This window comes from Heterodontus francisci, chromosome 5 (genome assembly GCF_036365525.1).
Source record: "Heterodontus francisci isolate sHetFra1 chromosome 5, sHetFra1.hap1, whole genome shotgun sequence".
Lineage (NCBI taxonomy): Eukaryota > Metazoa > Chordata > Chondrichthyes > Heterodontiformes > Heterodontidae > Heterodontus > Heterodontus francisci.
In genome coordinates this window covers 34,278,794-34,306,343 of record NC_090375.1, presented here as the reverse complement: position 1 = coordinate 34,306,343, position 27,550 = coordinate 34,278,794, and the positions used below count along the sequence as shown (strand labels likewise).

The 27,550-nt window shown below is 42.2% G+C and overlaps 1 protein-coding gene across 8 annotated transcripts in view; it reads left to right on the top strand.

Annotated features, from left to right (window-relative positions):
- LOC137369807 (solute carrier family 45 member 4-like) overlaps positions 1 to 27,550 on the top strand; it is a 120,898-nt gene that overhangs the window by 53,056 nt on the left and 40,292 nt on the right. For 7 of the 8 annotated variants that reach the window (XM_068031324.1, XM_068031323.1, XM_068031329.1 and 4 more), the window contains 2 exons: positions 11,204 to 11,752; positions 24,946 to 25,134. In XM_068031324.1, coding sequence (XP_067887425.1) covers positions 11,518 to 11,752; positions 24,946 to 25,134 — 424 coding nt within the window. In that variant the 5' untranslated portion in view covers positions 11,204 to 11,517. Of the gene's footprint in view, positions 1 to 3,929; positions 4,018 to 11,203; positions 11,753 to 24,945; positions 25,135 to 27,550 lie in introns of those variants that run through there. The other variant, XM_068031330.1, reaches the window with a different exon arrangement.

Below are 27,550 nucleotides of genomic sequence, written 5' to 3'. Positions count from 1 at the left end.
GTAAATTGGCCATTATAAATTGCCCCTAGTATAGGTAGGTGGTAGGAAAATACAGGGACAGGTGGGGATGTTGGTAGGAATACGGGATTAGTGTAGGATTAGTATAAATGGGTGGTTGATGGTCGGCACAGACTCGGTGGGCCGAAGGGCCTGTTTCAGTGCTGTATCTCTAATCTAATCTAATCTGCACCGAAAACAAGATTTAGGAAGTGGTGGATGCTTTGTGAAACCTGTGACTCTTTAGCTTGAATCGGGCAAAGGTTTTGTGGTCGTGTTATTGCATGTGACTCCTGATCAAAATTATTTAGCTGTAGAAGATACTCCAATACAGAAATGACGCTTGGCTATGTTGAAAAATGCCGAAACAGCTATATTGGGTTATTGCAAATTGGCAATGTTAGCAGGTGACTGCTGACCGTTTCCTTTTGTTATTTGAAGTCACAAGCCTAACCTGCAAACCTCATTATGGTTTTGATGGTCTTGACTTTATGTTTCCATTTACCATAGATTTCAGTAATGTATTTCAGCACAGCTAATTTGAGGAAGATAGATTGATTTAGGATATTTTTCCAAATGAAAGATATGTGAACATCTTTCACAATATCAATGATTTGGATGTGGGGACCAAATGTAATATTTCCAAGTTCGCCAATGACCCAAAACTAGGTGGGAATGTTTGTTGTGAGGAAGATGCAAAGCAGCTTCAAGGGGATTTGGACAGATTTAGTGAGTGGGCAAGAACGTGGCAGATGGAATATAATGTGGAAAAGTGAGGTTATCTAGATTTTTTTTTTTAGATTAGATTAGAGATACAGCACTGAAACAGGCCCTTCGGCCCACCGAGTCTGTGCCGAACATCAACCACCCATTTATACTAATCCCACACTAATCCCATATTCCTACCAAACATCCCCACCTGTCCCTATATTTCCCTACCACCTACCTATACTAGTGACAATTTATAATGGCCAATTTACCTATCAACCTGCAAGTCTTTTGGCTTGTGGGAGGAAACCGGAGCACCCGGAGAAAACCCACGCAGACACAGGGAGAACTTGCAAACTCCACACAGGCAGTACCCGGAATCGAACCCGGGTCCCTGGAGCTGTGAGGCTGCGGTGCTAACCACTGCACCACTGTGCAGTCTACTTTGGTATGAGAAATAGATGTGCAGAGTGTTTCTTAAATGGTAGGAGATTAGAAAGTGTAGATGTACAAAGGGACCTGGATGTCCTTGTCAATAAGTCAGTGAAAGCTAACCTGCAGGTGCAGCAAGCAATTAGGAAGGCTAATGGTATGTTGGCCTTTATCGCAAGAGGATTTGAGAACAGTAGTCGTGAAATCTTGCTTCAATTGCATAGAACCTTGGTTAGACTGCACCTGGAGTACTGTGCAGTTTTGGTCCAGGAAGGATGATATTGCTATGGAGGGAGTGCGACAGAAGTTCACCAGACTTGTTCGTCGGATGGTGGGTCTGTCTTATGAAAAGAGATTGGGGAAACTGGGCCTGTATTCTCTGGAATCTCAAAGAATGAGAAGTGATCTCATTGAAACCTACAAAATACTTAAAGGGATAGACAAGGTAGATACAGGTAAGATGTTTCCCCTGGTTGGGGAGTCTAGAACCAGGGACAGCATTTGAAAATAAGGGGGAAGACACTTAGGACAGCGATGAGGAGAATTTTTTTTTACTCAGGGTTGTTAATCTTTGGAATTCTCTTCCCCCAGAGGGTTTTGGAAGCTCAGTTATTGAGTATGTTTAAAGCAGAGATTTTTTTTTATTCATTCATGTGATGTGGGTGACGCTGGCCAGGCCAGCATTTATTGCCCATCCCTAATTGCCCTTGAGAAGGTGATGGTGAGCTGCTGCCTTCAACCGCTGCAATCCATTTGGGGTAGGCACACCCACAATGCTGCTTGGAAGGGAGTTCCAGGATTTGGACCCAGCGACAGTGAAGGAACAGCGATATAGTTCCAAGTCAGGATGGTGTGTGACTTGGAGGGGAACTTGCAGGTGGTGTTCCCATGCATTTGCTGCCCTTGTCCTTTCTAGTTGGTAGAGGTCGTGGGTTTGGAAGGTGCTGTCTAAGAAGCCTTGGTGTATTGCTGCAGTGCATCTTGTAGATGGTACACACTGCTGCCACTGTGTGTCGGTGGTGGAGGGAGCGAATGTTTGTAGATGGGGTGCCAATCAAGCAGGCTGCTTTGTCCTGGATGGTGTCGAGCTTCTTGAGTGTTGTTGGAGCTGCACCCATCCAGGCAAGTGGAGAGTATTCCATCACACTCCTGACTTGTGCCTTGTAGATGGTGGACAGGCTTTGGGGGGTCAGGGGGTGAGTTACTTGCCGCAGGATTCCTAGCCTCTGACCTGCTTTTGTAGCCACAGTATTTATATGGCTACTGCAGTTCAGTTTCTGGTCAATGGTGGCCCCTAGGATGTTGATAGTGGGGGATTCAGTGATGGTAATGCCATTGAATGTCAAGGGGAGATGGTTAGATTTTCTCTTGTTGGTGATGTCATTGCCCAGCACTTGTGTGGCGCGAATGTTACTTGCCACTTCTCAGCCCAAGCCTGGATATTGTCCAGGTATTGCTGCATTTCTACACGGACTGCTTCAATATCTGAGGAATCACGAATGGTGCTGAACATTGTGCAATCATCAGCGAACATCCCCACTTCTGACCTTATAACTGAAGGAAGGTCATTGATGAAGCAGCTGAAGATGGTTGGGCCCAAGACACTACCCTGAGGAACTCCTGCGGTGATGTCCTAGAGCTCAGATGATTGACCTCCAACAACCACAACCATCTTCTATTGACACATTTCTAAATACAAGTGACAGAAGGGGATATGAGGATAGTGAGAGGAAAAAGGCATTGAAGTGGATGATCAGCCATGATCATATTGAGTGGACCACTCTGCACTGATCCTATGAAACTGATTGCAGAACTAAGTCTCAATCCAAATGTATTCTCCTTGGTCAGTTGATGTAACATGTGCCTTTCTGGATTCAACTGCAAGCTGTGAACAAATCTAGCTTGGATGTGTTTGTTGGTGACTCACCAACAACCTGAAGTATAGTAAGTAAATGAACAAGCTTTGCAACTTAGAAATTGGATGATTTTTATCAACTATTACATATAGTAAAGTTTAAATCTAGTCTAGTTTTTTTTTAAATGTTTTTAAATAGAACATTTCTTGAAATTATTTACAAGTATTACATGAACCCATGTCTTGAACCTGGAAGCAAGTATTTTGTCAGTTTGTGTTGAGAATGCTGTCAGTGGGGTCTGGAGTTGGGAGAGCGAAAGCAACTACATGAGTGGTATAAGGACTTCTGAAGTGAAATTTTGCATGTTGGAATTGAGTGTAGAGCGGAAAGAAGTTCTGAGTAGGTTAGTTGATGTATGCAAGTGGAACAACCTAAAATAATCCCAATAATGGTAGCACAGGGAAGGGACAGTGATGCCATTCCTGCTAAATGCAAGTTCTGAGCACTTTGGCAAATGCGTTTGTGGGAAATGGCACTATCCCTGCTTGAGCTTACAATCTCTGAGAAGGAAATCAAGACAAACACATCAGAAGAGAGTTTTTTTGTGAGAATAGTCACATTGCTGTGTGATAGAGGAGGAAAGTCAGGTGATTGAGGTAGTGAAAGGCAAGAATGAGTTTAGAACAAGTGTTCAGAGCTCCCATTCTCAGATTTGAAGCTGCAGCTTTCTGTGGGGGGGGAAAAAATGTCTGTACGGTGGGCCATCAAATATCAAAAGCACCAAAGAACCTGAGATGGCTCGGGTCTCGTTACATTTGGGAGTGTAGTACAGACTCTCAAACTGCAGGAATAAAAAGTTGGGGGTATTTAGGAAGTACTTCATATCTGTCTTCTTATTTAGCACCTTTCATGGCATGTCCCAAAATGCTTTTACAGCCAACAAAGCCAAGAGGGATATTGGAAAAGTGAACCCTGAAGTTGAACACAAAATGAGCAATTGTGTTGAATAAAAGGAAAATACTAGGTAAGTTAAATCGGTTAAAGGAAGACACAACTGCAGTAAACAATGTGATTTATCTCTGGGTCCTGAGGGAGTTCAGGAAGGAAATTGCACAGGACTAAGATGAATTTCAGAGTTCGATTTGAGTCAATTTATGTGCTGTAAGACAGGGTAGTGTCCAACTTCAGTACCCATTTTCAAAAAGGAGACAGCTACTCTGTTAATTAATGTCTGTGGTAAGGAAGTAAGACTGATATTACCATCTATCTAGCTAGAGAAAATAAAAGAACAGATTAGGTTAGAAACTATTGTGCTTGACAAACCTCACTGAATTCTGTAATCGACATGGCAGAGGGGCAGATACAGTGTATGTGGACTTCAAGAAAGTCTTTAACAAGACTTTTCTCTACTAATGTAAATGTTGTAAAATTAGTGGGAGGATAGAAAATGGGAATTAATTTTTTTTTAGAGATAAAACAGAGTTGGAGTTGGGCAATTTTTTTAATGGCGGTTGGTAATGGTCTACCACTGAGTTCAGTTTGAGGGCCATGTCCGTTCAGTATATATTAATTATCTGGATACAGACCTGGAGGAGTGGTGTTGCAGATGATGTCAAAATAGGAGGTATAGTTTATTATTTAACAGTGGTGGCTGGTGTAAAGGCACAGTTATACACGCCTGACCAAGCCTGCGTGTCGTCATGACAATGGAACCCTCTGCACGGTGCATTTTTCTTCGTCCGTAGCTAATTTCATTGTAAGTTGCAAGCAAGGTCCAAAAAGTAGGAGATGAACAAGTAAACAAATGGTAGCAAGGAAGCCAATAATCACTCGAGTTTCTTTTCTTGAACAAAAGAACAATGAAGTGCTAGAAATACTCAGCAGGTCTGGCAGCATTTGTGGAAAGAGAAACAGTTAACTTTTCAGGTCTGTGACCTTGAACTGACCTTTTGATGAAAGATTACGGATCTGAAAAGTTAATTCTTTCTTTCTGTCTCCACAGATGCTGCCAGACCTGCTGAGCATTTTCAGCACTGCTTTTATTTCAGATTTGCACCATCCGTAGTATTTTTTGCTTTCCTTTTTCTTGAACTTTGGTCCCAGTTTACATACATCCATTGACTTCCATCTTATTTATTTATTTTTATTTATTTAGAGATACAGCACTGAAACAGGCCCTTCGGCCCACCGGGTCTGTGCTGACCAAGAACCACCCATTTATACTACACCTACAGTAATCCCATATTCCCTACCACCTGCCTACACTAGGGGAAATTTACAATGGCCAATTTACCTATCTCCTGCAAGTCTTTGGTGGTGGGAGGAAACCGGAGCACCTGGCGAAAACCCACGCGGTCACAGGGAGAACTTGCAAACTCCACACAGGCAGTACCCAGAATTGAACCCGGGTCCCTGGAGTGGTGAGGCTGCGGTGCTAACCACTGCGCCACTGTGCCTCTCTCTGATCTTGCAGCGCTCAGGTGCACACAAGCCTTTTACACCCTGCCATCGCCACCCCCCCCCCCCCCCCCGCCAACCCTCAACCTGACTTGCCATTCACCTCATGGCCGTTCTTGTGGAATCCCACCACCATTACGTGGAACAAGGCTCCTCCCTGCTCACCTGGGACTGGAGCTGCTCCTCGCTGATATGGCCTGCATAAAATTTTACTTGAGGCAGTCCCTCAGCTGATGCACTTAAGATGGTAAAAGAAGTAGCATGGGCAGGGGAATATTGAGATGGGGAAATGAGCTAACGAGTGTCAGAATTCTAAGTCACTAGGTGAGCAGTTTTTTTTTTTAAAAACTTGCAGTAATTGTACTTTGGAATAAAGGCGTACTACCCGACCAGAACCCGACAACGTGTTGGGGTCGTCGGGTTGCACTTCCAGGTCCAGCATTCGGGGTAGGGGCGAGCCGGACACGCCCTATCACAGGTAAGTGGCTTTACTGTTGATTTAATTTTCGAACTAGAAAGGTAGTTTTGTTATTTTACGCTTGTGCAGATCAGCAACAAAGTGAAAAACGGAAGGTAAGTTAACTGATGGTCGGGCGCGGGAAGAAATGGAAGGACTGGTCGCCACACTACCAGAAGGATGTGGAGGCTTTGGAGAGGGTACAGAAGAGGTTTACCAGGATGTTGCCTGGTCTGGAGGGCATTAGCTATGAGGAGAGGTTGGATAAACTCGGATTGTTTTCACTGGAACGACGGAGGTGGAGGGGCGACATGATAGAGGTTTACAAAGTTATGAGCGGCATGGACAGAGTGGAAAGTCAGAAGCTTTTTCCCAGGGTGGAAGAGTCAGTTACTAGGGGACATAGGTTTAAGGTGAGAGGGGCAAAGTTTAGAGGGGATGTGCGAGGCAAGTTCTTTACACAGAGGGTGGTGAGTGCCTGGAACTTGCTGCCGGGGGAGGTGGTGGAAGCAGGTGCGATAGTGACGTTTAAGAGGCATCTTGACAAATACATGAATAGGATGGGAATAGAGGGATACGGTCCCCAGAAGTGCAGAAGGTTTTAGTTTAGACCGGCATCAAGATCGGTGCAGGCTTGGAGGGCCGAATGGCCTGTTATTGTGCTGTACTGTTCTGTCTCTGTCGGGTTGGGCTCGGGTTGGGTTTTTTTTTATTTGCAGACCCGACCAGGGCTTTACTTTTGGAGGTAGGATTGGTGCTGTGAAAGAAGAGGGGATTATAGATGTGCAAGTTCATGACAATAAATATTGATTAGCTGTTATTTCTTAAATTAGAATTTTAGATTTTTTGATATAAAGGCAAGAGGTAATGATAAGGCTGTATAAAACTTTATAGTGACTAGTTAAACTGAGCATTATGCAGTATAAGAAACCACACTTTAGGAAGAATCTTGAGGCTTTTTTTTTTTATTCATTCACCCATTGTGGGTGTTGCTGGGTAGGCCAGCATTTATTGCCCATCCTGAATTATCCTTAAAGGTGGTGGTGAGCTGCCTTCTTGAACCATTGCAAACCCTGGAGTATTGGTACACCCACAGTGCTGTTGGGAAGGGAATTCCAGGATTTTGACCCTGTGACGTTAGTGAAGGAACGGGAATATAGTTCCAAGTCAGGATGGTGTGTGGCTTGGAGGGGAAATTTCAGGTGGTCGTGTTCCCGTGCATCTGTTGCCCTTGTCCTTCTAGGTGGTAGAGGTCGCGGGTTTGGAAGGTGCTGTCGAAGGAGCCTTGGTGAGTTGCTGCAGTGCATCTTGTGGCTGGTACACACTGCTGCCACTGTGTCTGGGGTAGATGGGGTGCCAGTCAGGTGGGCTTCTTTGTCCTGAATGGTGTCGAGCTTCTTTAATGTTGGAGCTGCACTCATTCAGGCAAGTGGAGAGTATTCCATCATACTCCTGACTTGTGCCTTGTAGATGGTGGACAGGCATTGGGGGGATATGAGATGAGTTACTTGCTGCAGAATTCTAAGCCTGTGACCTGCTCTTGTAGCTATATCATTTATGTGGCTGGTCCAGTTCAGCTTCTGATCAATGGTAACCCCCAGAATGTTGCTAGTGGGGGATTCAGCGTTGGTAATGCCATTGAACATCAAGGGGAGATGGGGAGATTGTCATCGCCCGAAACTTGTGTGACGCGAATGTTACATGCTGCTTATCAGCCCAAGTCTGGATATTGTCCAGGTCTTGCTGCATTTGGATACTGGCTGTTTCAGTATCTGAGGAGTTGGGAAGGGTGCTAAACATTGTGCAGCCATCAGCGAACAACTCCACTTCTGACCTTTTATGATGAAGTGAAGGATGAAGCAGCTGAAGATGGTTGGGCCTCTGACGCTATTCTGAGGAACTCCTGCAGTGATGACCTGGGGCTGGGGAGATTGACCTCCAACAACCATCTTCCTTTTGATGCAGGGTCACTGACCTGAAACATTAACTCTGCTTCTCTCTCCACAGATGCTGCCAGACCTGTGTATTTCCAGCGTTTCTTGTTCTTATTTCAGATTTCTAGCATCTGCAGTATTTTGCTTTTATCTTCCTTTTGCACTAGATATGACTCTAACTCTAATGTTTGGACCAAGGCTGTAAGAGGTCAGGAGCTGAGTGGCCCTGGCAGAACCCAAACGGAGCGTCATTGAGCATGTTATTCCTGAGCAAGTGTCAGTTGATAGCACTGTCAATGACCCCTTCCATCGCTTTGCTGGTCGAGAGTAGACTGAAAGGGCGGTAATTGGCAGGTTGGACTTGTCCTGCTTTGTGTACAGGACATACTTGGGCAATTTTCCACATTGCCAGGTTGATGCCAGTGTTATAGCTGTACTGGAACAGCTTGGCTAGGGACACGGCTAGTTCTGGAGCACAGGTCTTCAGTACTATTGCCGAATGTTGTTCCGGCCCATAGCCTTTGCAGTATCCAGTGTATTCAGCTTTTTATATATATCACGTGGAGTGAATCAGATTGGCTGAAGAATGGCATCCGTGATGCTGGGGACCTCAGGCAGAGGCCGAGATGGGTCATCCACTCAGCACTTCTGGTTGAAGTTGGATGCAAGTGCTTCAGCCTTGATTTTATACTGATGTGCAGGGTTCCCTATCGTTGAGGGTAGGTAGGGATATTTGTGGAGCCACCTCCTGCTGTCCACCATTCACGACTGGATGTGGCAGGACTGCAGAGCTTGGTTCTGAGATATGGTTAGCAGAGTTTTGGATGAGCACTAGTTTATATAAGATGGAAGGTTGGCCTGGAGAGTATTGGTGTAGTAATACTAGAGGTAACGGACACAAACTAGTTTTAAGCAGATGAGCAGAGATGGGGTCTGAGTTGGACAATGTAATAGAGGTGTAAGTAGGCAATTTTGGTGCTGGAGCAGCTATGTGAGCGGATGCTATTTTCTGGGACAGACATGACAACACTAAGGTTGCGTATGGCCTGACTTGGCTTTAGACAGTTGCCAGAGATGGGGCTGGGAATGGAGCTTGTGGCAGAGATGAAAGACAGTGGCTTCAGCCTTTGCAGTATTTAGTTGAAGGAACTTTATCACTCATCCAATGCTGGATGTTGGACAAACAGTTTGACAGATCAGAGACCATGGAAGAGTCGAGAGGTGGTGAGGGAGCAGGATACAAAATTGGCTTGGTGATGGGAGGCAGAGGGTGGTAGTGGAGGGTTGTTTTTCAGATTGGATGCCGGTGACCAGTGGTATGCCGCAGGGATCGGTGCTGGGCCCTCTATTGTTTGTCATATATAATAATGACTTGGATGTGAATGTAAGGGGCATGATTAGTAAGTTTGCAGATGACACCAAAATTGTGGTATAGTGGACAGTGAAGGTTGTCTGAGGTTATAACAGGATATAGATAAACTGGGAAAGTGGGCAAGGGAGTGGCAAATGGAATTAACGCAGACAAGTGCGAAGTGATGTATTTTGGGAAGTTAAACCAGGACAGGACATATACAGTGAATGGCAGGGCTCTGGGGAGTGTTGTTGAGCAGAGACACCTTGGGGTGCAAGTACATAGTTCCCTGAAAGTGGCAACACAGGTAGACAGGGTGGTGAAGAAGGCATATGGCATGCTTGCCTTCATCAGCTGAGGCATTGAGTACAAGAGTTGGGACGTCATGTTACAGTTGTACATAACATTGGTTAGGCCACACTTGGAGTACTGTGTGCAGTTCTGGTCGCCGCACTCCAGGAAAGATGTGATTGAGCTAGAGAGGGTGCAGAAAAGATTCACAAGGATGTTTCCTGGTTTGGAGGGCTTGAGTTATAAAGAGATTGGATAGTGTTAGTTTAGTTTAGAGATACAGCACTGAAACAGGCCCTTCGGCCCACTGAGTCTGTGCCGACCATTAACTACACATTTATACTAATCCCATATTCCTACCATATCCCCACCTGTCTGTTTCCCTACCACCTACCTATATTAGGGATAGGCTGGGTCTGTTTTCCCAGGAGCGAAGGAGGCTGAGAGGGGACATGATAGAGGTATATAAAATTGAGAGGCATAGATAGGGTAGATAACCAGAGTCTGTTTCCCATGGTAGGCTGACTAAAATTAGAGGTTATAGATTTAAGATGAGCGGGAGGAGGTTTAATGGGGATCAAAGGGGTAAATGTGTCACACAAATAGTGGGTATCTGGAATGAGCTGCCTGAGGAGGTGGTGGAGGCAGAAACAGTAGTGACATTTAAGAGGCATCTGGACAGGTACTTTAATGAGCAAGGCATAGAGGCAGGTGGGATTAGTATATAGGCATTATGGTCGGTATGGTGCAGTGGGCCGAAGGGCCTGTTTCTATACTCTATGACTAATGCCATCAGCATATATTTGGAACCTGATGTGTTTTTCAGATGTTGCACAAGGGTAGCATGTAGACAACCTATGCGACTCCTAATGAAGATCATATTGACTATCTACAATGAAGCTTTGCAAACTACTACTGGAGCTCTACTGGAATGTTTGAATGCTTATTTTTGAAGGACTATTTCATTAAATCTGCCTGGAGACTTCGAGTGGCATTTGATTATTTCTTTTTCTGCTAGGACCTCACCCATCAGGAATGTAACCCACAAAGACTTTTATGCCAGTTATTTATTTATTCTCAAACAGCTAATTTTTAAAACTTAAAAAAAAAAAGAAACTGGTTAACCGTGATGTTTGGGTGTTTGTGTGTGAATGAGGGAGTTAAGTTAAAACTTGTAAGGTCTTTAGACTTAGGTTTATCTTGATGGTGTTTAAGATTTAGTTTTAATAAATAGTTAATTTGTTGTTTGAAGCTGCCTGGTTTGGTCTGTTTTATTTTGGGGGTTACCAGAGGGTTTAATTTGGTTGGGTGGGAAAACTTTAATATTCTGCGACCTGTGGAGTGATGGAACTGAATTGACATTGCTCCCACCTCGGTCGTAACACAGTACAAATGTAGAATAAACACTGGCACAGGTTACTGGAGCACACTTTTGACAATGAAAATCTGATTTGCTCATGGGAGCACAGGAAAGTTTCTTGATGCCTTACTGTGCTCTTATCAATGACCAAGGTCAAATTTTGAGAGCTCTGTCCTTATTACAGTTGGTTATAATTACCATCTTATGGAAAACATTACAACTTGCTTTTAGGATCAGTGCTCTGTTTCTAGTTCCTCATTTTTTTTAAAAATGCAGATCTTGTAGCATAGACACACTAGTACTGAAAGAGGCCATTCAGCCTATGAGTTTCACTTTTTTTCTTCCCATTTTGTGTTTCAGAACAATCGCTCGATGGGGAGTAACAGAGGACCACCTTCTTGTGTTGCCATCCTATCTCTATACTGCAAAGAAAACACCTCTTCTATAATGAAACTAGTATTAACTGAATGGCAATTAATATGGATTTTTAATAGACAATAAACAAGCCATAATCCAAAGTTTCTACCAAATAGCTTTCTTTTGGTGTATGTTTTTTTTGAATACATTTAGAGGAAATTGTGGAAGAAAAGTACCAGCCTACAACTGGAACAGAAAACCAGAGGAAAAATATCTTGATTAAGCTTTTTCCCAAAAAAAGTGCAAATATATTTTTTATGGCAACAATGGCTCCACAAAATGATGACACAGAATCTATGCAAGCACAAGAATTACCCACAAAATTGAAAAAGAAAAGAGACAACAAGGAGAATGGTGATGAAACAGTTAGTGAGGGGTCAATCGATCGCATTCCTGTCAAATTATGGGTGATGCATGGTGCAGTGATGTTTGGCAGGGAATTCTGTTATGCTATGGAAACTGCCTTGGTAACACCAGTATTGTTGCAGATAGGTGAGTGCTAAGAACCTAAGTAACACTAAAATATCTCTGCAAATGTCTTTCTATAATTCAGATCAGGTATATGGACCAAAATACAGGGACTAAGCTGGTGTGTCCTCAGTTATTTAAATATGCATTGACTATCTACATACACTTTTTTTTTTACCTTTTTATTTAATAGAACAATTGATTTAATGCAGTAAAATCTGCAGCCTGACTATCGGAAATATGCATATCTCTTCAGAAACTAATTTTACATTTTAAATAAGAAAACATATCAAAATTTCCAAGAACTTGCAGGTGATATTTTTGTGTTGCTCTATCTTGTCTACAGATTTCATGTAACTTATGCCTCCAGGGTTAAGGGTAGCAACTGAAGGTTTGAGCCAGCCTAATACCGCTATTCGAAAGACCACAACTATACATCCCATCTCCTTCCATATATATTTATGAAAAAAATACATTTCAATTTATATAGTTCCTAATGAATACCCAAATTTTTCAACATTTCCCATTTCTACAAACACCTGCTGAATTCATTAAGCAAAGAAACTGTTTATTGGCTTGTTTACTTCCAATATCTTCTGTATAGTGTTTGCTGACTTGATATCAATTATATATTGGTGCTGATCATCACAGTGGCGCAGTGGTTAGCACCGCAGCCTCACAGCTCCAGTGACCCGGGTTCAATTCTGGGTACTGCCTGTGTGGAGTTTGCAAGTTCTCCCTGTGACCGCATGGGTTTTCACCGGGTGCTCCGGTTTCCTCCCACAGCCAAAGACTTGCAGGTTGATGGGTAAATTGGCCATTGTAAATTGCCCCTAGTATAGGTAGGGGAATTAAGGGAAGATGGGGGTGTGGTAGGAACGTGGGATTAATGTAGGATTAGTATAAATGGGTGGTTGGTCGGCACAGACTCGGGCTGAAGGGCCTGTTTCAGTGCTGTATCTCTTTTTTTAAAAAATAAATAAATAAATAATTGCTAAATTTAATATGTGTAGTAAGATTTTGTTGACTATCTTTATTCCATAATATTGTAACACAGTAAATTGCTAGGTAATTGAGAAGTATAATTTAAATGTAACAGAAGCTTAATGTTTATAGTGAGTGCCCTCAGAAGAATTGGCACTATTGGGAGTACTTGTATTTTTAGTACCAACAATCTTTCAAATGTAATTTAAATAAATGGAGTAGCAGCTGGGTTTGCTTCGTCAAATAGCATAATCTCAATTGCTGCCTTTGTGACTTTGCTAAAGAGGATCTTATGAATACAGTAGAGAAATTCCCTTAACAAATAGTCCAGTAATACTGCATTTTTGCAGCATCTTGGATCTGGAATTGATAGTAAAATGAGCTCTGACCTTGTAGTTAACCAGTAATGAATATCTTAATACAAGACTATGTTCCTACCCTGTAATTCAGATATCCATTATCGTATGGGTCTGTGGGTATCTTTAAGGATCTCTGGCTAAAATTGTACTAATATTTTCCTGGAATTTTTTGCGAAAACAGGATGAACATTAGAAAATCTTTAAATTTTCTGTGTGGGAAAAATGCAAGGGTGAATTCACTTGCAACAAATATGAATCCAACTAAATTGCTTCCACTTAATTTAGTCTGATACTTTTTGCTTTCTTTGATATTCTTTCCTGCGCACACTTTTTTTTTCCCCCTAAGTTAGTTGCTATATAATTTTTAGCCCACAGAAGAGTAGGGCCCAGACATTTGACTGAATCTGTCTCTATGCTGCATGAGAATTGCAGAGTAAGGTCTGTAATTGTGCTGACAAGTGTATTACAAACTCAACAGTTGTTTTAAATAAAAACACTTGCAGCCCCTCATCACAATTAGGGATGAGCAACAAATGCTAGCCTTGCCAGTGATGCTCACATCTCATGAAATGAATTTTAAAAAATGATCTTTTGGCTCTTGGACCACTCCTGATTTTTGTCAACATTTGGTAAATTGGTATTTCAAAAATGTTTATGTATAATTTTCACTTTCTAAAAACAAAACTGGAATACTTTGTTTTCTCCCACTGTCACTATCAAATAATCTATAATCAATTTACTTATTTACAACTTTGTCTATTGAGCTGGTTCAAATAAAATATTTCAAAACATCGCATGCTAAAGTAAATAAGTTTCTCCAGAACTTCCTCATCTGATTGTTTTGGGTGTACATCAACCTACAAGATATAGTCTTAAATCATTGATTCTCGGCTGAGATCTGAAAAATACATAAGACCACCCTCCTGGATTTCTTCAGCTTTGTCCTGGGAAAAGTGGAGGATCTAGTTCCTAGTAGTATTCAGTGTGACTGTGCTGACATGTTCATGGAAATAGGGTTGCCCTGACCTATCACGTTTCAACAATAAATTGGGGTGAACAATGCTGGGAAAACCTTTTTTTCCTCTTCTATTCTGGTAACTTGAGTGAAATAGGGTTAAATGAATTAATGCAGGTGGTATTGCCTCATAATGTACTGACTGTTCAGCTGCTGTGATGTAACATTGTCTTTCAATACTAAAATGCTACTATCCATGTCCATTTTTATATTGCTAGTATGAAATCGTTCATCCCATTGTCTTGATCATTTGATCATGGCTGCATTTGTTCAATTTTCAGTAAAAGTGAGTTAATATGCTGCTACATCATTGAATGCAGCTATTAAAGTCAACTTTTGCCATAGCCAGCAATTATAAGACATTAATTATGGAAGGTCAAGTGCTGTGGCAGTGGTAACCGGTGGTCATTTACAGCACAGAAGGAGGCGATTTGGCCCATTGAGTCCATGTCAGCTCTCTAGAGCAATCCCATCAGTTTCATTCCCCCCACTTTATATTCCTATAGCCCAACAAGCTTATTTCCCTCCAGTGCCTATCCAATTTCCTTTTGAAAGCATTGATCATCTCTGTTTCCACCACCCTCCTAGGCAGTGAGTTCCAGATCATTACCAGTCAGTTTTTAAAAAGAAAAGCTTTTCTTTGCATCCCTCCATCTCTTGTCCAAAACCTTAAATCTGTCTCTCCCTAGTCCTTGTTCCGTCAGCTAATGGGAACATCTTTTCTTTGTCTACCTTGTCTAAACCTGTCGTGATCTTGTACACCTCCTATCAAACCTCCCCTCGATTTCCTTTGCTGCAAGGAAAGCAACCCTAGCTTCTACAATCTAACAATGTGTAGCTAAAATCCCTCATCCCGGGAACCAGGAATGTTGAGCACTTTTAAGCCATGTTGCAGTAATAGTTGTTGTATACTTCAAGTGTCTGTCTGTGTTCTCTGCTTATCTGCCTTATTCATCAGATTCCTTGCATTGAAGTAAACTACTTTGCCTATTTTCTAGTCTTTGTTTCCTCTGCCTTTTCATGCTTGCTTACTAATTTTCTGTCTTTCATTTTCAGCTTTGCTTCCCCCTCTCCTGAATCTATATTTTGTTTCCTATTCTCCTGCCAAGCTAGTTTAAACAAACCTCTCTGCAATGGTATTGGTCCCAGCCCTGTTGAGGTTCAACCCATCCTGCTTGTACAAGTCCTATCTACCCCAGAACAGGTCGCAATGCCCCAGGAATCTAAAGCTCCCTCCTGCACCATTTACTAATTTCTTTCTTTCCTAGCTCCCTGAAGTCTGTCTGTTGACATCGCTCCTCTTTCTACCCAAGTCCACCCCCCTCTCTCTCTATATTCTGCAGCCGTTCCGTGACATCCCGGAACATATCATCCTGCAGTCACGTCTGTGATCACAGAAGCACCTTTCTGTTCCCTTTCCTGATTTTATTTTTTATTTTTGTTTTTGGATTCGCATTTGCCAAATAGATACTGCCGCTTCTGCTCAGGTTGACGCTCTTCCCTGGGCCTTCTCTCCCACTCTATTTTTGTTCCTGTTACCTCTACTCCGGTCTAGTTCATGTTTCAGATGGTCCATAGATTTTTTTCCCACTACAGCAAAATCAGTGATGCCCACTAATTTGGCCATTGATCGCTGACCTCACCAATAACTTTCTCTCTAATCTTCCTACATTTTAATTGGAATTGCTGCAGCAAGCATGGCAGTGAATAAGAAGTAACATGCCCATTTTATTCCAGATTTGAGATAAATACATTTGATCACACTAAGTTAGCAGTATTCAATCTCTCTCAGCAGGCTCTCCTCCCAGAAGTGGTGAGGCAAGACCAGCAGCCTATCTCCATTCATACTCATACCTGTAGTGGAGTCCGCCACGTTTATATGTAACAGTCATTGTTGTCCTTGAGAATCGTCTTGATGTTCCTGAAACATAGATTTGTCAGGTGGGAACTGGAGACCTTGACCAGGATGTTTTATTTTTAAATAATTTGATTTTTCAATTCTCTTCTGGCAGCCGGTTGAGATTTTCTAGAATCTTCACTCTACCCAGTAAATGATTTAGCATCTCCATAGGGCAACATTAAGCTTGGTATCTGGCTTTGAGCTAAGTGAAAAAGCACCGTAACTGAGCAATAACTCACTGCTGCTTGATCACCAAGGGCCCTCTGGTGCAAAGTTTTTTTTTTTTTAAAAGTCTTAAGTAGTAGCAGCTTAAACTGGCATTAATTCAGAAAATCACAAGTGCCATTGATTTTTAATGGGGACTGTGGTATAATTAAGTTCCGTTTTTGATAAGTGTTACAATAGTGGTGGAAATGTCCCAGAAAAATGTAGATCAAGACTAATGGCGTAAGTCTCTCGCTCTATATATGGCCCAGATTTTGCAGTTAGTAGCCAAGTGGTGGCCCTCACTCCTGCGCTCAAAGTAGTGATTTTTGTGGCATGGATTTCAACCTTCCCTATGTTAATTTGTTACTGGCACCAATTAATATGCTAGCCCCAGCATCCAGCAACAGTGATGTCATTAAGCAGGCTAAGCAGCCACTCATTGAAGAATTTCAGACAGCAAACCAGTTTCTTCATTTTCTTTAAATCATTTTACAGATTGCACATAAAGATTGGTGCATGCTCAGCTGGAAGCTGTAATATCAATCTTTATTGATATGAGTTCCATAAGTTTTAAAGTGACATTCCACAAATCTAAAACTAATTTTATAAGGTTGGTCAGCAGTAATTATGAACTACTTGTGCTACTAAAAACCCAGTTACGTATCATTCAACAAGGCATAAATTTTCCAAGGATTTTTAACGGAAAGCCTAATAGCGTAAAAGTGGAAGTTCACGTCAACTCGTGTTTCAAAAGATTTCTATGTGGAGGAGCAGCAACTTCTGGAATTCCATAATTAAATGCACATATACGGACGCCAGAAGTTTTAGTTTCACAGTTGTAATGACGGTGAACACCTGACAGCTTCACTGTCACTAGAACTGCAAAATCCAGACAGCTAATAAGGCAAAGAAGAAAGATTTGCATTGATATAACACCTTTCATGACCATAGGATGTCCCAAAGTGATATACAGCCAATGAAGTATGTTTGAAGCATAGTCACTGTCTGAATGTAGGAAATGTAATCCTAAAAGACCACCTCCAGGCGCGTATCCATTGTCTCTCGAGATAAGGAGGCCCAAAAGAAAGAAAGAAAGAAGAATCCTAAAAGACATCTCAAATGGCCATATATGACTTTGACAAAGATAAACTATCCTTCCTTATCCTTCTCAACCTCTGTGCAGCCTTTGGCACTATTGACCACACTATCCTCTGCCTGTACACTGTTGACCTGTGTGTGACTGTATTCGCCTGGTTCCATTTTTATCTAATTGTAGCAAAAGTATCATTTGCAATGACTTCTTCCTTCCCACCCCTGCACTGTTGCCTCTGTCCCCATGGATGTATCCTTAGCACCCCATCCCCCCTCCATTTCTAATCTACATGCTGCCCCTCAATGACATCATCTGCAAACAAACTGTTGGTTTTCACATGTATGCTGATAACACCCAGTTCTATCTCCCCACTTCTTGCCTCCTCCACTGTTTAAATTATCAAACTGTTTGTCAGACATCCAATACTGAATGAGTAGAAATTTCGTCCAACTGAATATGAAGACCAAAGCTATTGTCTTTGGTCCCTTCTACGAACTTCATTCCCTCTGACAACTGTCTGAAGCTGAATCAGATTGTTTGCAACCTTTTTGCCATATATGACGCAAGATGAGCTTGGTATGCATGCCATCACTAAGACCGCTTATTTCCACTTCTGTCAGATCACGACTCCTGCCTCAGCTCGTCTGGTGCTGAAACCCTTGTCCATGCTTTTGTAACCTATAGACTTGACTATTTCAAAGCACTTATGCAGGCTTCCCACATGCTACCCTCTAAGTTTGGTCATCCAAAGCTTTTCCACCAGTATCCTTACTCGCATTAAGTCCCGTTCATCCATCACCCCTCTGCTCACTGACTTACATCAGCTACCAGTCAAGCAACAATTTTTTTTTTTTGTAATTCTCAAACCTTGTTTTCAAATCAGTTCCTGGCCTCGTTCTCCCAATCTCTCATTTTCTCCAGCTCCACAACCCCCATATCTGCACTCATATATTTAATTCTGGCCTCATGGGTAGCCTAATTTTAATTGCTTCACTATTGGTTGTGCCTTCAGCTGCCTAGGTACTAAGCGCTGGAATTCTCTTTCTTTCCTCAAGATACTCCTTCAAACGTATCTCTTCAACCAAGCTTTTGGCCATTGACCCTAATATATGTGGTTTGGTGGCAGATTTTCCTTCATAACCGTGCTATGAAGCACCTTAGGACACTTTTTTTTTCATATAGCACCTTTTCAGGTAATGTACAAGTTGTTGCATTACACATGTTAACTTTTTAGGCCTGTTAACTGTCCCCGCACCATAGCGAGGTGAATGTCTTTAGGAAAATTTGGGGCATTATCTCATCTGAACCTTTCACAGATGCTAACTGACTGCTGAAAACCATCAGCAGTCATTCTAATTTTGGATTTCCAGCATTTTTTTGGGCGAGTAACGAGGAGAATTGTAATCTACCAAATAATGGTCCTAAACAAAAACTTATGGAAATACAAAGTACTTCAGCAGCTGAAGTAATCAAAATATTTGAAACACTGGTGAGCAGGTTGGGCTATATCTGTGGAGTGAAAGAGGCCAGAATTTTACGCTCCTCCCCACAAAGGGGGAGGGGGGGCGCGGTGCTGTTACCGACGCCTTCCCACCCCTGCTGCAAATTTGAGGGGCGGTGGTGAGAAACAGCTTGCCCACCCCAGGCCAATCAAGGCACTGAAGTAGCCAATTAACTGTTACTTGAGGGCTTCCTCCCGTTGCCGCTGGTATTTTACCAGCGGGCAGCTCCGGTCCCTCAGGAGGCTGACAAGTAAAACCTGGTGGTCTCCTTGCGAGCTATGGTGGGAGGGCCTCCTGTGCCCCATGAAAGACTCCAAGCCATGGCCCGGTGGCCCCCACTCAACACTGCTCCCTCCGCGCCCATGCCCCTCCCTCGCCTTGCCAGCAGCTGGCTGATGGATTGTCCTCGGCGAGGGCCCTCAAACTTACCCTCAACCTGGGGCCAGAGTCCCTCTTGTTGCTGTGGCTGGTTGCAATCCCATCAGCCAGCCTGCTGATTGGCCAGCAGCTTTTGGAGATGGTACTTCCTGCCTCAGTGGGGTGAAAGTTCTGCTCAAGGCCAATTGAGGGCCTGGGAGGCATAAAATCCTGGCATAGCTCCCAGGCCCAGTGGAGGTGGGCCCGCCCCCAACTTTTTGGCTGGTGGGCAGGGCCTCCCGCCCAATTTAAAATTGCAGCCAGAGTAAATGTTTCAGGTTGACTACCTTTCATCAGAACTGGAAAAAGAGTAACCGGTTTTAAGCAAGTACAGAGATGTGTGTTTAGGGTGGGGGAGATAAAGAACAAAAGAGAAACCCTCTGGTAGGGTGGAAGGCAGGAGGGTTTAAATGACAAAAAGGAAAGATAAGTCAAAGCAAAAGTAGATTTAAAAAAACAACAAAGATGGGCCTAATGGAGGTGTAAATAGGAAAACTGAATCATTACGAACAGCTGCTGTCAAAAGAAAATGGGGGGCAGAGGTTAGGAACTCCTTTTGGACTCCACACGGAGTTTCCCATTTGCACCTCCTAGAGTACTCCTTTTATTTATTAACTTGTCCCATTTCCATTTCTGTTTGCATTGCACTGTCATCCCTTTTGTCATTTAATCTCCTGCTTTCATTCTTCACAGCCTTCCTTTTTTCCTTTGCTCATAGTCTCGTGGAGCCTGCTCTGAAGAATGATGCCAATCCAGGAGAAGGCCTTGATTGAAACATGTCTTGTGCCTCACTTGAATATATTGAGTACCTTCATTTGAATATGCTGGGCAATCTCAGTACAAACGGGCCATCAAACAGTGAAGATGATGAATAAGTTGTCATTCCCAACAAAAGGAACATGGGAAAGGGAGAGAAAATCTAAATTTGTTTAAATAAACAAATTAGTTCAATGTACATAAATAATTTCCAATTAATGTCCTCCTGTTTTCTGCCAAACTCTATCACGCTAACAGGTGCATCCATCTGTTTCCTGTTCAGATTACTAGTTGCATTCATGGCCAGTAGGATTGAACTATCCACCTGCCATTTATCGAGGAGCCAACAGGAAAAGCAACCTTTCTTGTGGCCAAGGGAAATTGTCATTGTTCTAACCAAGCTGTGAGGTTGGATGGCCAGACTTTACTTCTGTAATGAGTAAGCTGCCGGACAGTTTGAGCTCAAGTCATTCTCTAAACTGGAGAAACACAATGAGCGTTTTCCTGCAGCATGGAATTTATGCAGACATTATTGTTTTCAGTCAGCGAATTGATGCTCAATACAGTCACTTATCCTGTGTATAGTGTTGAGAAAAGCTATTTCAACTAAATCCCACTGCTTTCCTGTTGTAGTAAAAGATTAGACTTTCCCTTTGATTCTGTGTGATCATTTTGAATGCTCCATTTCCATCAAATCACTGCAATTACCATGAAAGATTTGCAAAAAATAGGTTTTTGATAAACTGCTGCTTTATGTAGAATGTACATATATAACTCACCATGTATTTTCACAAGTTCAGCTCATGCTCCAAACAGAAAAACCTAAAGCCATAAAATCCTAGATAACCACAGTTATGAAAAAATAATCTTGCATAACAGCACTTCAAGCATTCATTGTTTCTTCCCTCCAGCTAGTTCCTTGTCAATTCTCAAGATTTTACCTGAATCCTCATAACTTTCACATTACTCAGTAGCCTTTCATGTGGTATTTGGCCATGCATTGAGTTTTCCCACACTTTGAGCTGTCACTTTTTCAAAGAAGTCAGCAATTGATTAGACAGGATCTTTGCATTCTGAATCCATGTTGACTATGATTTAGTAGATAGTTATGCTACAATCATCAATTGCATTCTTTTATGCAGGAATATTTTTTCTTTAATTGCTGTCTTTTTCCTTTTCTGAATATAAACCATATCCTGTTTCCAATCGACTGATACCATCCCAGTGTCTACTGACTCCCTTATAATTGTCAATGCCCCTCAAATTTCCAGTCGAGCACTCTGCAATTAAATGTCATCTGTCACTTGGGATTTTTACTTTGAACCCTTTTACCTCTTTAACGTCCATCTCATCTATATTGAAGTAATTTTTTTTGCCTAGGTCATTGTATAAGGAGATTACGTTGCTCATCTCTGATTATTTGGAGGAAGTAGTCATTCAGAAAATAGAACGCCTTGTTTTCATCCTCCTATCAAGTTTGTTGACAACTTTTATGGTCCTAGCCTCTTTTTCTTCACACTTGATTTGTTAGCCCATTAAGGTCATGCTAATTTTTTCTGGTCTTTTAAAATATCAGGAATTTCTTTAACAAATTAAAAGTCCACCTTTCATAGATTGATCTACATTGACTAGACAGAACTCGTTTGGCTGTCATTTGAGTTATCATCTGACCTGGAACCTTCACGGACACTTTAAAAGCAGGTCTGTTACGAATTTAATGATGCTCAGCCTTGATTGACTATAGAATTTATGTGGATTTGCATCTCTTGAGCCATGAATAACGTAGTAACCTTTTTTGACTCTTTAGTTGTGAGGTATCAATGTATGTAATTTCATAATTTGTGTGATAAATTTTGTTTTTCCAAATTGCCGTTAAACAAAGAAGTAAATCCATCTTCCTTTTGCGCCCAGAATGACTCTATTGAGAGTTTTCATTTTGAGAATAATTGATCTCTGATTTGCTATTTTTTTTCATTCATCCATGGGATGTGGGCATCGCTGGCCAGGCCAGCATTTATTGCCAATCCCTAATTGCCCTTGAGAAGGTGGTGGTGAGCTGCCGCCTTGAATTGTTGCAGTCCATGTGGTGTAGGTACACCCACAGTGCTGTTAGGAAGGAGTTCCAGGATTTTAACCCAGCAACAGTGAAGGAATGGCGACATAGTTCCAAGTCAGGATGGTGTGTGACTTGGAGGGGAACTTGCAGGTGGTGGTGGTCCCATGCATTTGCTGCGCTTGTCCTTCTAGTTGGTAGAGGTTGCGGGTTTGGAAGGTGCTATCTAAGGAGCCTTGGTGCATTGCTACAGTGCATCTTGTAGATGGTACACACTGCTGCCACTGTGCATCTGTGGTGGAGGGAGTGAATGTTTGTGGATGTGGTGCCAATCAAGCGGGCTGCTTTATCCTGGATGGTGTCGAGCTTCTTGAGTGTTGTTCGAGCTGCACCCATCCAGGCAAATGGAGAGTATTCCATCACACTCCTGACTTGTGCCTTGTAGATGGTGGACAGGCTTTGGGGAGTCAGGAGGTGAGTTTCTTGCTACAGGATTCTTAGTCTCTGACCTGCTCTTGTAGCCACTGTATTTATATGGCTACTCCAGTTCAGTTTCTGGTTAGTGGTAGCCCCTAGGATGGTGATAGTGGGGGATTCAGCAATGGTAATGCCATTGAATGTCAAGGGGTGATGGTTAGATTCTCTCTTGTTGGAGATGGTCATTGCCTGGCACTTGTATGGCGTGAATGTTACTTGCCACTTATCAGCCCAAGCCTGGATATTGTCCAGGTCTTGCTGCATTTCTACACGGACTGCTTCAGTATCTGAGGAGTCACGAATGGTGCTGAACATTGTGTAATCATCAGCGAACATCCCCACTTCTGACCTTATGATTGAAGGAAGGTCATTGATGAAGCAGCTGAAGATGGTTGGGCCTAGGACACTACCCTGAGGAACTGCTGCAGTGATGTCTTGGAGCTCAGACCTCCAACAACCACAACAGTCTTCCATCACTTTACTGATGATTGAGAGTAGGTTGATGGGGCAGTAATTGGCAGGTTTGGACTGGTCCTGCTTTTTGTGTACAGGACATACCTGGGCAATTTTCCACATTGCCGGGTAGATGCCAGTGTTGTAGCTGTACTGGAACAGCTTGGCTAGGGGCGCGGCAAGTTCTGGAGCACAGGTCTTCAGTACTATTGCAGGAATATTATCAGGGCCCATAGCCTCTGCAGTATCCAGTGCCTTCAGTCGTTTCTTGATATCACGTGGAGTGAATCGAATTGGCTGAAGTCTAGCATCTGTGATGCTGGGAACTTCAATTTATGAATTGCAACCCCAGAGCACTTTAGCCATCGACTATTATGGTCATGTGGATGAATTCTGCAGCTGTAGTTTAAGATGGATTTTTTTTTTATATTGGTATGGAGGCTGAATTGTGGGTTAGCAAGGAGATTTTGGACTCCCCTTTTAGTTGACATCTGTGATAGATGAGGTGACATTTCAGACACATAGTTTTGTCAGAACTGGAAAAAAACAGCATTTTAGAAAGAAAAAGAACATTTGGAAGAGGAAAACACGGTAAGTAGAATGACCTGTAAAGTGCATAAAATGAAAACAGATGATTAAATGGCTGCAGATACATGAGATGGTGGGAAGAAGGGTAATAAAATAAATTAGCTGTTGAAGCACAGAACATATGAATAACTGAATTAAACAAAGTAAAATACTACAGATGCTGGAAATCTGAAATAAAAACAGTGTTAGAAATACTCAGCAGGTCAGGCAGCATCTGTGGAGAGAGAAGCAGAAATACTCAGCAGGTCTGGCAGCATCTGTGGAGAGAAGCAGAAATACTCAGCAGGTCTGGCAGCATCTGTGGAGAGAGAAGCAGAGTTAACGTTTCGGGTCAGTGACCTTTCATCAGAACTGGCAAAGGTTAGAAATGTGAGGTTTTAAGCAAATAAGAAGGTGGGTGGGGGAAAAAACAAAAGGGAAGGTATGTGATGGGACAGAGGATTAACTGACAAGATCATGGGGCAAAGAGGGTGTGCTAATGGTGCGATGAAAGACAAAGCATTAGTACAAAGGGAGTGTGAATGACAGAATAATGAGCAGTCCTAGCACAAACATGAAAAAACCAGTAGGTAGTCACATGGTTTAAAAAAAAAAGGAATAAAATAAAGGGCCAGTCATACTCTGAAATTATTGAGCTCAATATTCAGTCCAATAGACTGTAGCATGCCTATTGAAAAATGAGGTGCTGTTCTTCGAGCTTGCATTGATGTTCACTGGAACACTGCAGTAGGCCCAGGACAGAGATGTGAGCATGAGAGCAGGGGAATATGTTGAAATGGCAAGCGACTGGAAACTCAGTCATGTTTTCAGACTGAGCGGAGGTGTTCCACAAAGCAGTCACCCAATCTGCATTTGGTCTCAATGTGGAGGAGACCACATTGTGAGCAGTGAATACAGTATACTAAATAGAAATATGTGAATAGCTGAGGGGATGGGGGTAAAGGCAGAGCTGAAATGAAAGCAGGAAAAGCTGTTGAAATAGAAAAGAATCCAGCAGGCTGATAAAATGGGTGCAAATTACCCCACCAACCAGTGGTGGTCTGATGAAGGTCTGCAATCTAAGTATCAGCCCTTCTTGCCATCTCCTCTTCCTCCCACCCACAGTCTGAATCAGACGTATCTATCTTGCATTGCCAGCATCTCCGGTCATAAAGGAAGTGGATGCTAAAGTTAAATTTTCAAGTTATTAAAGTCAATTACTAAGGCCAGACTTGAATCTCTATATTCTTACCTTGCACTTCCATTCGAGTTGCGATGCTTATTTGGAGGCCTGTACATATAACTTCAGTACTTGGCTTATGGAGTCTTGAATTTTAATGAGAATATTTCTTGCAGTATAACTTGTATTGCTGAATAGTTTATTTCCACTTACAGAAGATATCTTCATCTGAAGATTCACATTTGTTCTTACAGGTCTTCCAGAACAATACTACAGCCTCACCTGGTTCCTTAGCCCAATCCTGGGATTGATCTTCACTCCTTTGATAGGTTCTGCAAGTGACCGCTGTACCTTGACCTGGGGCCGGCGGCGGCCTTTCATCCTGGCTCTTTGTATTGGTGTTCTCTTTGGGGTTGCACTATTCTTAAATGGCTCCCTCATAGGTAAATATGGAATTTTTGCACTTAGCTCAGTAGTTGCAGTGCAAGTAACATTTTGTATTCACAGCTTTGTAAGTAATTTTGAAGGAAATTGACTTCAAATTATAACAACTTTGGAATGGCTAAACATCATTGATTTCGAAGCCCTGGAAGTAGTATAACAATCATTTTTCTTTTGAACCCAGTGGTTGATTTGTTGCATATATGAAACTGGAAAAAAAATCTGTGAATCCCACAGGCAGTTGGGTTTGTGAATGCAGTGTGGATTGATGAGTAACAAAATATTCAAGTGCAAAATCTCAGTTGTGCACTTGTTGAATATTTTAGTAACAGAAATGAGAAGCACTAACCTTTTCCAGGCACTCTTGAGTGGTTAAGATAATGGGAGTTGTAACCCACATTAAATACCATAACTGAGCAGCCTCTGGTTCCTATCAGCACAATTCAATTTTGTTATGAAAAATGTAAATTATGTAGTCTAGGCTTTTAGATAGTAAAAACTAGGAAATGGTGTAAGAGAGCCTTCAGTGATTATGACCCTTCAAGTAATGCTGGTTGTGTACTGAAGTTAAGTAAGAGCAGTGACGCCTCTGGAGAGGGGAAATGGGAATTTAGTTGTGTAGGTTAAAAATCCAAGGATGAGTTGCCACTTGGTGCAGAGTCTCTAGAAAGACATCTTGGCAAAAAGTCTGAGTTTGCGGTGGCAGAAAACAAATTGTTTCTCTGTGTTGGCCCACAAGGCCAAGAACATTGGAAATCTTGCAGACTGGGCAGTTAAGTGGTAAATGAACTTTACGATAGATAAATAGGAGATGATGCACTTTGGTAGGATAAAATAGAAACATCATCCACACCTTAGCAAACAAACTGGAGTAGAAGAGCAAAGGGATCTAGGGACGAAGGTGAACAAATCATTTAAAGCAGCACTGCAGACCAAGAAAGCAATTAAAAATGCTAACAAAGGACTGGGATTTATTTCTAGGGGTATAGAATTCAAAAGCAGTGAATTTATTTCTATCGGACCATGATCAGATTGCATTTAGTTCTGTGCACATTTCTGGTTGTCATACAGTAAAAAGGACATAGAAGTACAGGAGATTTACAAAGATGGTACCAGATTGAACAGATTTGGGCTTAAGGGAGTAGTAGCAGACCTTTAGAAAATCACAATACAATCAAGCAGACTCAATGTGGGTTTGTGAAAGGAAAATCCTGTCTGAAAAAATTGATTAGAGTTATTTGAGAATGTAAAGAGCAGGGCAGATGAAGGGGAACTAGAAGATGTAGTGTATTTGGATTTCACAAAATGTTAGCATGCAGGTACAGTAATTAGGAAGGCAAATGGAATGTTGGCCGAAATTGCAAGGGGGATGGAGTATAAAAATAGGTAAGCCTTGTACAGTTGTAGCAAGGCATTGGTAAGACCACACCTTGAATACTGCGTACAGTTTTGGTCTCCTTATTTAAGGAGCGATATACTTGCATTGGAGGCAGTTCAGCGATGGTTCACTAGGCTGATCCCTGGGATGAAGGCGTTGTCTTGAGGAAAGGTTAAGCAGGTTGGGTCTATACACCTTGGAATTTAGAAGAATGAGATGATATTATTGAAACATTTAAGATCCTGAGGGGGCTCGACAAGGTAGATGCTGAGAGGATGTTTCCCCTCGGGGGGAATCTAAAATAGGGGTCTCCCGTTTAAGACGATGATGAGGAATTTCTACTCTGAGGGTTGTTGATCTTTGAAATTCTCTACCCCAGAGAGTAGTGGAGGGTGAGTCATTGGATATATCCAAGGCTGAGCTAGACAGCTTTTTGATCTACAAGGGAGTAAAGGGTTATGGGGGTTAGGCAGAAAAATGATGATCTGATTGTGGCCTTAATGCCATGATATTGAATGGCAGAGCAGGCTCGAGGGGCCAAATGACCTACATATTTCTTATGTTCATATGATCTGATGGTTTGGATAGGGTAAATGTGGGGAGAATGTTTCTATTTGTGTAAGAATCCAAAACTAGGAGACATAAATACAAGATAGTTACTAATAAATCCAATTTGGAAATGAGAAATTTCTTTACTCACACTGGTTAGAACTTGCTGCCACAAGAACTGGTTGAGGTAAATGGCTTGGATGCTTTCTAAAGGAATCTAGACGAGTACATGAGAGAAAAGGAAATAGAAAGATATTCTGAAAGGTTGAGATGTAGTACAAAGAACAAAGAAAATTACAGCACAGGAACAGGCCCTTCGGCCCTCCAAGCCTGCGCCGATCCAGATCCTCTATCTAAACCTGTCGCCTATTTTCTAAGGATCTGTATCTCTTTACTTCCTGCCCATTCATGTATCTGTCTAGATACATCTTAAAAGACGCTATCGTGCCCGCGTCTACCACCTCTGCTGGTAATGCGTTCCATGCACCCAC